Here is a 13,410-nt window from a genome sequence, read left to right as displayed (position 1 = left end):
GAGAGAGAGAGAGAGAGAGAGAGAGGGAGAGAGAAAGAAAGAGATACAGAATGGCTCTCACCATTTTGAATGTTAGAAAGACTGGCATTTTCAGGGAAGTCCAGAAGACTGGAAATACTAACAGGAGCTGATGTTGCAGTTTTGAGTCTGAAGGCTATCTGGAGTCAAAATTTCTTTCTCCTTTGAAACCCCAGTCTTTTCTCAAAAGACATTCAGTTAATTGGATGAGGCCTACCCACATGGTGAAAGTTAATGTACTTTACTCAAAATCTACTGATTTAGATGTTATACACACCTAAAAACATCTTCACAGCAATGTCTATGGTAGTGTTTGAACAAATAACCAGGCACACAGCCTGGCCAAGTGGATTCTATCACATATAAGTTTTTACCACTAAAATACTGTATATTTTAATTATTGTTATTTGCTTTCCTCTCTGAGTCAAACTTTACTTGGATATTTATTTACCACTAAAGTTTTAAACCTCTCTTCAGGTAAACTCACAGCGTCTTAGTTCAAAGAACTCACCAAAGCTTTCTAGAAAAAATCAACTGGATTAGAGAGACATACTATTTGGTCCTGAAGCACTGTGCCCACTCTCTTGTTTTAACATTTTAGCACTTCTTTGTGTTTTCTATTATGTTCTAGGTTCATTGAGTTATATAGGGATGATATTTTTTTCTGCCTTGTGCAACCCAGTATATTCTTAGCATATAGTAAGCTTTCAAATATTTGTTGACTGAATGAATCAGTGAGCATGAAATGTTTGAATATATACGTGTGTGTGTGTGTGTGTGTGTGTGTGTGTCTGTGTGTATGTTTTAAAGGGATCTGCTATTGTATTAGTATATAATTTTATATTTTAATTTAATGATATTAGGAACTTTAGTTCTTTAATAAAATTGAATGTTATTCAATTGATCAAATCAATACAATTTAGTAGAAGTACTTTGCTTATATGAATAATCATACTAATATCTTTTGCAAAATATAGACGATAAAGACCAATATGAATTAGGGAAATTCATTCCATACAGTATATACATTTTAGTCATGCTCTTAATATTTACCTATTTTGTCCTCTTACTGTCTTTACTCAGTAGTCTTTTTTTTTTTTTTTTGGTACTGGGAATTGAACTCGGGCCCTTGAGCTTACAAGGTGGTGAAACCACTGAGCCAAATCCCCGGGCATCAGTAGTCATTTTTGATGATGGATATAACAACTCTTTTGTCAATTTCTAAGATGTCTTGAGACCTCATATAGAAATTCATTTTATCATTTAACTGCAAATACTTTTTTTGAAGAAGAAAAATGCTTTTTATAAAAAATAATATATACAGTGAGTGCATACATGTGGATATATATTTATCTGTCTCCTCTTTTAATTTCTTAAGGTGCTTTACCCAGCCTGAGTCCTGTGAATTCTCCCAGCCATGGACTAGTGTCTGCTGGTTCTCTAACTAATCGGTCACCCATAGAATTTCCTGACACTGCTGATTTTCTTACTAAGCCAAGTATTATTCTACACAGATCTCTGAGCAATGTACCCAGTACACCAGATTTTTATCAGCATCTTAGAAATTCTGATAGCAATCTGTGCAACAGGTAAATTTCCTAACTTTATAATTTTGTTTCAAAATATAGATTATTTTAATAAATTGTTAGAATTTTATAATTCTCTTATAACTGGATTACGAATCAAAACTATCTCATCTTTTTATCTAGTACTTGTTTATTTGAAAACTTTATTTCAGTGATATTAATTTTCAATTAAGTGATCTCTATCTGAAGTGAAATATTATTCTGTCATATCAGTAATAGAGAATCATTTTAATAGACATTACTTTAGTCCCTGTTCATAGCACTCACTTCAAATGGTGTTAGCATTTCTGGTTTGACAGGAATATGGGTTTTCCTCAGATCCCAATGTTGACTTTCAAAAACATTGTTACATCCTTCAAGGACACATAGATGTTTGTGTCCTTTATAGAGAAATTAGAACATTAAGATTAGTTTATAGAGAGATTTAAGAGAGATTATAGTTTATAAAGAGATTAGAATATTAAGATGTGTAGCAGATAGGATCTTGGTTAGAATTTTTTTGTTTGTTTTTTGAGGCAGCTTCTCACTATACAATTCAGGCTGGCTGGCCTTGAACTCACATTGTAGCCCAGACTGGCTTTGATTTCACAGATCCTTCTGCCTCAGCCTCCTGAGTGCTGGGACTACAGGTGTGCGCCACTACGCCCAGCAAGGGATCTTGGTTAAAAATTAAGCAGATTTTCTAACCATGGTTTTGGTAAACAAAACAAAGCTTTTTTCTCTGTAATCATATGTATATATTTGTCTGTTTTGTTGTATAAGCTGTGGAAATCAAATACTAAAATATATTTCAACATGTGAACCAGTTGGTGCAGACCTCCACAGTGGAAAATCAGGTGAGATTGCACAAGTAATGTATATTTGAGATTACGAACAGTAACTTACTATGTTTTTTCAAATGGGTAAATGAGTTTAATGTCCATTTATCCATCTTTAGTTTTTTTCAGTACTAAGCATTGAACCTACAGCCTTGTACACGCTTAGCTTGTATTCTTAACAATGAGCTATATATAGCCCAGCCTCCATTTATCAGTCTTTAAAGTGAATAATATATTTTTACTTTATTCACAGAATAGTTATTGAAAAGAAATTTTAAAAAATAGATGATGAAGTTATTTTGAAAAGTGAACATGTGCTGTACAAATGAATGTAGTCTTGTTTGTTTATGACTCATGTTGATTAATAGTGAAATTATTTATAATGCTGAAATTTGTACTGCATGATCTGGGCTCAGAAGAGTTTGCATAATTTTTCCTAGCATAAGGGAGTTATTTTAAAATTTGATTAATTATATAATTTTGAACATACCCTCAAATAAGAAATACTGTTGATGATGTTATAATTGTTTTATAACTTTGAAATCAATGGCCCGCCTATAAAGTGATACTTAAGTAGTTAACTCAGGCCAGCCTTTTCCTAAGGGCTGTTAGAAAAGCTGAAGACATTATTTTTAAAAATCTAATTAAAGTATGAATTAATTAATCCATGAAATCCATTAAAGTACTAATGAGCTCCCAAGAATTACTAGTACAAGATCTGGAGGAGAAAGCAAGTTCAAGAAAGTGGGCCTCTCAATTCCAGAGGGCCAGTAACTGGTGGAATCAGCAGTTGTGGGGGAATAGCTTTAGGAGCTAGACATTGGAGTAGAAGGCTCGTCATAACTTGATAGACTCTGAAGCACTATTCTCTAGAAGAAAAGTTTAACCAGAAATAGGCCCTTTGAAGGTTTATGAGCTTTCATAAATTCCTTCACATACTATAAAATTCATCCTTTTAGAGTAGTCAGTTAAGTAATTTTTGTCTTGTTTTTTATTTCTACATTTTAAAGGGTTTAAAAATTACACAGTAATGACTAGTCTTTCATAAACTTTCAAAAATACAGAAGAGGGGAAACTTCCCAACTCATTCTGAGATCAGTATTACCTTTATACTATAACCAGACAAATTAATCACAAGAAAACTATAGTCCAATATCTTTTATGTGTATGGATACAGAAATTCTTAATAAAATACTAGCAAACTAAATTCAGCTATATTCAGCTGACCTGTGCTACCCTAGGAATACGGAATACAAGGATGGCTGGATATTCAGAAATCAGTCAGTGTAATCCACCACAGTAAAAGACTAAAAGGGGAAAAAAACTCACATGATAATCTCAATAGAAGAAGAAAAAGCATTGGGTAAAAGCCAATACTTGTTTTGTGATTAGAAAACAAACTAAGAATAACTAGGAAGATCTTCTATCTTACAAAAGGTATATTCATAGCTAACATCTTTTTTTTTTTTTTTTATGGTACTGGAGATTGAACTCAGGGCCTTGTGCTTGGGAGGCAGGTGGCAGTACCACTGAATTAAATCCCCAGCCCTATTAAATCATAGCTAACATTCTTAATGGAGAAGAACTGATGGTTTTCCTCTTTAAGATGAATAACAAGATGTGATTTGAGGTCTCAATACTTTTCTTCAATATTGTACTATTTTAGCTACAGATATTAAAAAGAAAAATAAAGCCGTCTAGATTTTATAGGAAGGAAACCATCACTATTCACAGATTATAAATGGTCCTTTGTGTAGAAATCCCAAAGAAACATGCATATATGTATGCACACATGCACACACACATACACACACACACACAGTACTAGTAGCAATAATAAACAAGTTTAACAAAGTCACAAAATTGATGATGATAAGGGGAACTGGTGATGGGGATAGGAAGGAGGGGAAATTCTTCATTATGTATCATAAACATATACTAATAAAAAGTTTTAAAAATTAAAGATCAGTATACAATTTGTTCTGTTTCTGTACACTATAAATAAACTTGTAAATTGAAAATATTTCCACAGTATTATCAAAAGAATAGTTTGGATAAATTTAACAAATAACAGATACATATGCTTAAAATTATAAAGCATTGCTGAGAAAAATTAGAGAAAAATCTAAATAAATTGAGATACATTTCATAATGACCAGAAGATTGAGTATTATTAGTGTGGGTTCTCTTACATTGATCTACAAATTTAATACAGTCCTTATCAAACTCTGGCAGATTTTTTTGGTAGGATTAGTAAGTTGGTGTTAAAATTCATATGGAATTACATAATGACTACAATAGTCATTACGCAGATTTAAAAAAATAAGTTGGAAAACTTTATACTACTTGATTTGAAAACTTATTATAAAGCCACCAATTAAGGCATTTTGGTGTTATCATAATGGTGACAATATCAGCAGACAAAGAATGGAACCTGAGACTCCAAAAAGAAATTACTGTATTTATAGTCAATTGATTTTTGACAATGACAAGACAATACAAAGGGGAAAAGATAGTTTTTATCAACAAATGGTACCAGGACAATATGATACCTACTTGGCCCAAAAAGAAGTTGGGCCCTTACCTTCTTGTGTGCACAAAAAGTAACTAAAAATAATAGACCTAAGTATAATATTTTAAGCCATAAAACTTCTAAAAAAATGAGAACCAAGACCTGTCATGTAAAGGTACAAGATCCCAGTAATGAATGTAACTGTACTGTATACCTAGAATGTACCAATAAACTCAATAAAAAAAAAAAAAGATTCTAGGGCAACAATGGTGAACCTTTTGGAGCTTTCAGTGATAGCAAAGGGCTGGCTATGGCATACGTGCCATAGGTTCACCACCACTGGTCTATGGGGTTGATAAATAAATATTCCATCTTGATAGAGGAGTGATAAAAATACATTTCCAAAAAGTGTGTGTAATGAGAAGTAATGATGTGGAAATCTTTGGAAAAGAAATTATACGATTTCTCAGCTGCCTTTATAGTTATGTGGAAAGATAGCATTATAATTTTAGATGATTAAAATAGATAATGCCAACAATTTTTACATTAATTGCTATTTTAGAATATTATTGTAGGTAGAGCCTTAATTAGTTAATAACCTCAGCAATACAGTCACCCTTAACTGCAAAGGATATGTTCCAAGACTTAGTGAATGCCTGAAACTGTAGATCGTGCCAAATTCTAAATATAGTTTGCTTTTTCTTGCACATATGCATGTATGATAAATTTTAACTTATAAAGTAGGCATAGTAAAAATAAATAAAACAATTATAAGAAATACTGTAATAAAATTGTCAGCATCAGTAACTGCTCTGCTGCTTTGAGTCTATTACTAAGTGAAATAAGAGTTATCTGAACACAGCCTTGCAGTGCCACTAACAGAATGATTAACTAAGATGAATACTAAGTGACTAGCAGAGTGGAGGCATATGCAGCATAAATACACTGGACAAAGGATGATTCATGTTCTGGCCAGGATGAACAGGAGAGCTTGAAAGTTCATGACAGTGTTTAGATTGGTGTGCAATTTTTAAAAATAGGAATTTTACTTCTGGAAAATTCCTTGTAATATTTTTGAGCCACAGTTGACCATGGATAACTGAAACTGTAGGAAGTGAAACTAGATAAAGGGAGGACTGTCTGGGGATTTAGCTCAGTGATGCCGCTACCTACTTTGCAAGCCCAAGGCCCTGAGTTCAATCCCTTGTACCAAAAACAAACAGATAAGCAAAGACTACTGTATTTTTAAATTTCATTTTTTAAAGTAATTTATTTTCATTTGGAAAAACTGTATTTTCAAAATGATAATACTTTCTTGTGTCAACAGTGACTTTGATACATTCAGTACTTTAAACTTAGATTTGATCATTATTTTTCACCTTTTATGTGTAACATCTAGTAAGATAGGTAATATTATTCATATTTTACAGGGGTAAAAAAACTTGCCTTCATGAAGTACAAAAACCAATATTTGAATCTAGTTCTTCTGAAACTCAAATGAGTGCTCTTAACTCTCTTCTCATTAGATAGAATAAATTTTTAAACTCTACATATTGGATGCTTAATGAATTTTTATATACCATGAATTCAGTACCCAGGTAGACTAAATATTACCACCTCAGAGTTTCCCTTTATATCCCCTTCCTGCTGTATCCTTCAAAGTAGTGATCTTCCTGTTTTTCAGTACTTGTATGTATAAGTTTTAAAATGTTTTTGACCTTTTTCTTAAGACACTCACAGACTATATATTTGTTTTCCTGGCTTCATTGAATATTACATTTTAAGAATCATCTATGTATATTGTTGTATGTGATTGTAGTTCATTCTCCTTGTTCTGTAGTATACAGTTATAGGAATCTACCACAATTTATTCAACTGTTGTTGGTGAGTTTTAGGAAAATTTCCTGTTTTGGGTTTAAATAAGAATGAATAATGGGCCATTTTTAATCATGTAAATGAATATCATTTGGCAATCATTGCTGCTTTCCCCTTCCATGTACCTTGAGAATAATTATCACAGAGGCAGAGAAATAATTCACAGTTCATGATATTGTGGTCTTGCATGTGGCTTAATCTCATTCATTTCTAATTAGGAACGTAAGAGTTTTTGTATCTAAAACCCAGGGATGTTGGCAATTGTATATAACAAGTTGATAATAAAGTTCCTATTTGTAGGGATTGAGTTTTTGTTTCTCATTTTTATAAAAGAGTGTCCACCCTTCTCTTTCACTGATGAATAGATACATCTCATACATGTAGTAAGTCCGATATGTGAAATGTCTGTATTTCCTAAGCAAAAGGTGCTTGAGTTTCATAATGGTTCACTGTACCTGAGTATTTTTAATCAATAGCCATTTTCTTTTTAAAGTTATACATGTAAGACAAATTGTATTTCTATTTATTACTATGTATTTTGAAAGGTGAAGAAGATAACACTATTTTCGCAAAAGAGTCCTTTAACCTTCTGGAAGCTCAACAAGAAGAGGAAGCAGAGAAGAGACCCTGCAGAAAATTAATATTGGAAGGTGATAATCACCTAGCTGAAGAGGCCCAGCAACCAAATGTAAAAAATAAACTTTCCATATGATTATGTTAAGGTGAAATATAGTTGTAGTTAGTACTAGTTTCATTATTTTCATCCAGAACAAGATTTTTTTGGGTCCTGACATTCGAACTCAGGACCTTGTACTTGTGAGGTAGGCACAGTGCCACTGAGCTAAATCTCCAGTCCCAGAACAAGATTTTTTTTCAGCTTTAATTGAGTTTATTGGTACATTTTAGGGATACAGTACAGTTACATTCATTGTTGGGATCTTGTACCTTTACATGACAAGTCTTAATTCTCATTTTTTCCCCTTACCCCTGCCCTCCCTTCACCCCCTCCTCCCCTCCCCATCTACAAACACTTTATTTCCATCTTTTCATTATCTCACATTTTTTTCGTTTCCCTTATTACCCTTCCCCTACCCATCCCACCTTCCCTACACCTTTAGCTCCTTTCAGAACAAGATTTTTAATGTAATAGTATTTTACAGTTTTTTACTGAGAAGTCATTACAACTGAAAAAATACTTGGGTTATAAATAATGACTAGTTCTAAACTTGTGGAACAACAAACTGCATTCATATTTAAATAAGCACATTTAGTTTTATAGTAGATATATTTTTATCCCGATAATAGTTTTTTGTACATTTTTAACTATAGAGAATATGTGCAGAGTCTTTTAAAAGTAATGAAAATAATCTACTTAAAATAGTATTTTTTAGTGTCCTTTCATGTTTAAAATTTAAATTTAGGAAATAATCTCATCTACTATTTGGGGGACATTAATCCCAGTACAGTAAGATGATTTTCTTCTCTCATCCTTTGATATTTGTAACTTTTTAAATGAAAATAATAGATTTTAGATTTGTGTACTGATTTGAAAACAGGGCATTTTTATTTATCAAAGTAACACATAGATGCCAACAGACATTTTCATAGTTGTCTGGAGATAGCATTCTAAAAAAAAGAAGATCCAAGAAATATAGATAAAAGTACATTTGAGATAACCTTATAATAAATACTACTGGCCATTTTTTATCTTCAATTTTAAGTGTTATCATTTAGATGTTTAACAATATTTATAAAAGATAAAATTTTTGTTGCTTTTTTCTGAACAGGTTGAACAGGAAGCGTCACTGGACATGACTTTAGTAGAGGATTATAACTCACTGATAGAAAAGATGAGCAATTGGAATTTTCAAATTTTTGAGCTTGTAGAAAAGATGGGAGAAAAATCAGGAAGGATTCTCAGTCAGGTTTGTTTTCAAATCTCTGCTTTTTTTTTACTATAAACTAATTTCTTCAGAAAGTTTTATGAAGCAAATTCTAAATATAATATTGGTTTAGGTACTAGTTTCATAATGACATTGCTCATTTTTTTCTGACAACTAAATATATAAAACCAATTATATATACATGAAAAGTAGTCTAGTTGAGTATATTAATGGAGTTTAGTTTAAACTAAAAAAATGATATTTACTTTTTTGACTCTTGAGGTGAAAAGGACATGAAACTTAAGCTTCATTTTTTTCAACTACTCTTCCTGTACTTTATGCCAAACACATGTTTAGAACCATGGAAAAATACTTCCATTTTACTGCCACCCAGACTTAACTTTTTACCTGATAGGTCCGCATAAAGTATCAGATTTACTTTTGTGAAATATGAGTCTTATTTAATTCTTTTTACATCTTCTTCTTATTTTTTGGTCCCAGGGATTGAAGTCGGGGTCCTTGTGCTTGCAAAAAAGGCAGGCAGAAGAACTACTGAGCTAGTCCAGAGCCCTTAACATCCTATTTTTGAAATGCATAGACCTATAGCCAGATTATGTAAGGACATACAGGTCCAGCTCATTGACTTCCTTAGGGACAAAAATGTGATAAATATTATGCCTTTCAGACTATTTTATTTAACACTTAGGACTAAATTGGAATAGAATGCATAATACCCTTCAGTAAATTATGAATAGAAACCTAAAGAGAAGAATAACAATTTTAAAAATTGGGATATGATATGTGTAGTAAGCTTTCTTTGATTTTCATGGGCTTTAATGTGATGTCTTCCTTTTTTATTAATTGAAGACATTCACATGATTAACATTCCTAAATTCAAATCACAAAACATATTATACTCAGTTACAAATAGAAATTCTGATTTTAAAGTGAACTTTATTTTAATTGACATTTAGGTTATGTATACCTTATTTCAAGACACTGGTTTATTGGAAATATTTAAAATTCCCACTCAGCAGTTCATGAACTATTTTCGTGCATTAGAAAATGGCTATCGAGATATTCCTTGTAAGTATTAAAATATCTTATTATTTAAGTTCAAATAGTATTGATTTTGAAACTTTTTATTATCTTTCTCTTCGGAGGATTCCTTGAACACTTTTAAAACTACGTGTTTGGGATTTTTTTTTTTTTTGAGATGATATCTTACTCCATTGTTCAGGCTTATCTGGAACTGCTGGCCTCAAGTAATCCTCCTGCCTGAGTTTCTCAAATATCTACTGGGACTACAGGCATATAGTACTAGCTCTACAAGTTTATGTTTGGGAAATTTTTAAATAGAGATTTTTAAAAACTCAGTTAACTGCTCTTATTATTTTTCTGTATATCTTATAAATATACCTTTTTTTCTCCTTACATAAATTTATATTTTGTAAAGTGAACCAATACTATTGATGTCTATTTATAATCTGCTTTTCATTTATGATACATTTCATGTTAATAAATATTTGAGTACCTTTTCAAATGTTTAATAATACCAAGTCAAGTGTAGGAAAATTGTGCATTTTTAAATGTTCAAAAAAATTCATTACTAGAATTTGTTTTTGTTTTCTAACTTAGTGAATAATTTTTTTATTTTTTTGGGATTGAATATAATTTAAACTTCACAGTAGGAAAATTACAGATTTATATGTTGAAGCATTCTACAGATCTCTATGTGGATACATTATTGGGGAATTCAACTATATAGAAAATAAGTTATTCTTAAACTATCATAATCCATTAGTAATGATATTTAATAATTTAAAGTGAGCTATATATACTATAACTCATTTACAAACTGTACATTTAAGAAGTGGTTGAATTTTATGAATTGAATGTAGAGATGCTTCAAAGTTCTTCAAGGGACGCAGAATGGAAAGAAAGATGGTAAGAAGTCTTCACTCTAAGCTCTAATTAGAACATACTAGTTAAGCAAAAAGGCTGAACCTAACTTTTCTAAATTTAAATTTGTAAATAAAAATAATAGTGCCTACCCCCAAGGAATAATATAAAGTGATCAATGAGAAGGATATTAGAATTCAGATCACATGGTATATCATCAATAAAAGTATATTATTGAGTTCATAATGGATTTGACACTATGTCATGTCTACAGCATGAACATGTACTGTTGTATTATCTGCTAATTCTATAATGTAGGTATTCATTAATGTACTGATGTGTTTGATTTTTAGAATATATGCTTTGACTATATAATCATATTCATGTAGGTTATCTCATTTAATCTTTGTTCAAAGATTGTATTACATATGGGAAATAAAAACTTAGAAATATATCAAATCTAGATAGCAAAGCTGGTCTCACTTTTAGGTCCATCTGACTTCTGTGCAACATTACCTTTGCATATAGTGGTATTACAGGAAACCAATTTTTTGCTATCATATAGTAGATGTCAGACACTATTTTGGATGCTTTCACATACCAATGTACCAAATCCGATAGATAAGTATTTCTCATATTTAAAAATTTTTTTGTGAAAGCATAAGCACCCAGAATTTATAACTGTTCTGTGTGTAAAAACCATTTTCTATATTATATCTCTATAATCCAGACACCACAAGGTATTTTTAAAAGACAAAATTTTCCAGTTATCTTTTTTCCCCTGCCTTTTCTTTGACCCTTTACTGTGTTTTTATGCTATATGTGAAAGTTTTAAAAAGAGAACTTTTTAACATATCAAAGATTCTTTAAAATTAGGTAAAACTAAATACAATTGTGGGAATTATTGATTAGAATGTTGTATGACTAGAAAGTTCTTTACTTTTTAAATGTCTCAGAAGAAGCCTAACAGAATGATCATTTCTATAAAATATTTTGGACACTTTAGATCACAATCGTATACATGCCACAGATGTCCTACATGCAGTTTGGTATCTGACAACAAGGCCTATTCCTGGCTTACAGCAGATCCACAGTGGTCATGAATCAGGAAATGAAACAGGTACTTCCTCTTATAAATCTTTCTTTTAATTAGAAATAATACATCAAGATATGTCATTACTTCTGTTCTTTTAAATTTTTAAGTACATTTTGGTACATATAAAAGATTATATAATTTATGATGTGTAATAATAATATAAAAATATGTAAACTTGATGCCCATCCTCAAAGTTGTTAAGATTCAGTACTACTTAGTGTAACATGAATTATTATCCTGAATATTGGGGTAATTATTCCTTTGCTTACTTCTGTTATTGGTTTTTTTTTTTATATCAGGCATTTATGTTTGAAATATATAACCATACAAAACTAAAAAAAAATGGTTAAAAGTCACATAAGTATTGAAGTGATGATATTAAGAAACTTTGGCAAACATTTACATTTTAATATTTGTTGCAGCTGAATAGGCTGAGAATTTAACAACTCATTAAGTTCTGGTTCTTTTTTGTTTAGCACCTCTTCATTGCTTTTTTTCTTTTCTTTCATTTCACAATAAGCAATAAGAAACCAAACTGGGGATTTAGCTCAGTGGTTCCACCTCCTGCCTCACAAGCTCAAGGTGTCCCGAGTTTGATCCCCAGCACCAAAAATGAAACCAGGCCATAAGAAATAAATATATATATATATATATATATATATATATATATATATTCTCATTTTTGGTATACACCCTTAGCTGGGAAATTTCCTCAGCAAAATATCTAAATTGATCATTTATAAGTTTTTGTTCTACATAATTACAGTACAAATTAAACATTCTGCTACTATATAACAAGGATCCTCTTTTCTCTGGTTTCTAATGATCTGTTTCTCAGGAATTAGCATTTCCTTCTCAGCAGCTCTCACTGGCAGTTTCTTTAATGGTCTTATTTTTAATACCAGTTTGTTATCAGTGATTTAGGCATTCCCCAAGGCAGTATATGATTCATTTCCCTTGTTCCTTACTTCCATGGTCTTACCATAAAGTTAAGAATTCTTATGCATAGTATATTGGAATCAGAAAGTATCTGTAAAAACAAGGCTTGTGATACCAAGCAGCTATTGCAAGGGAAAAGTTTGTTGGAAACAGAACATAAGGATTATGTGACGTGTTGGCTTATTCTGATATCATTGAAGAGCTAATAGAAAAGAACAACAAATTTAAGATTTCAAATAATATTTAGAAGGCCAGACAACTTCTCTGCTAGACCTAATAGAATCCTTTGTTTTTTATTGTACATCATAACTTTTGAAAACAACTCAATGTCTGATTCTGAACTTGCCTGAAATAGTGTATATTGACTATGTGATCTTGCAAGGCCTTTCAGTGTTAGAATTAGGTTATTGATTAGGAAAGAAACAAACTGGAAAATAGGAATGAAATTATTTGAATAGAATTCAGTAATTTTTATTTCCCTGAATCCCTTAAATCCTGCTCTTCCTCACTGCTGAAAAGCAGTCATTTCTCCTTCTATTGCTTGCCTGAACAGCCTCTAATGACTTTATCTGGGATTGTTTTGACACACAGGGAAACATTAATTCACCTTTCAATGAACCCTACTACCTCTCATTTCTTTGAGATACAAAATTAAACTCAAATCCTGGAGGATCTTAGAGAAATAAGTACCATATCTTAATAATTTAGAATAATTTACTAACATATTGGTTGAGCCTGAGGAATATGTGTGGGAATAGATCCAAGAGTGTTAGATCAAGGA

The 13,410-nt window shown here is 31.3% G+C and overlaps 1 protein-coding gene across 1 annotated transcript in view; it reads left to right on the top strand.

Moving 5' to 3' along the window:
* Pde3b (phosphodiesterase 3B) overlaps positions 1–13,410 on the top strand; it is a 143,801-nt gene that overhangs the window by 111,659 nt on the left and 18,732 nt on the right. Inside the window, exons 7-12 of the mRNA XM_019206193.1 lie at positions 1,397–1,607; positions 2,367–2,440; positions 7,355–7,497; positions 8,597–8,734; positions 9,667–9,778; positions 11,601–11,714. Coding sequence (XP_019061738.1) covers positions 1,397–1,607; positions 2,367–2,440; positions 7,355–7,497; positions 8,597–8,734; positions 9,667–9,778; positions 11,601–11,714 — 792 coding nt within the window. The remainder of the gene's footprint in view (positions 1–1,396; positions 1,608–2,366; positions 2,441–7,354; positions 7,498–8,596; positions 8,735–9,666; positions 9,779–11,600; positions 11,715–13,410) is intronic.

Source organism: Fukomys damarensis, unplaced genomic scaffold (assembly GCF_012274545.1).
Source record: "Fukomys damarensis isolate Sample0158 unplaced genomic scaffold, DMR_v1.0_HiC HiC_scaffold_16, whole genome shotgun sequence".
NCBI lineage: Eukaryota > Metazoa > Chordata > Mammalia > Rodentia > Bathyergidae > Fukomys > Fukomys damarensis.
This window is presented reverse-complemented; position numbering and strand designations above follow the sequence as displayed.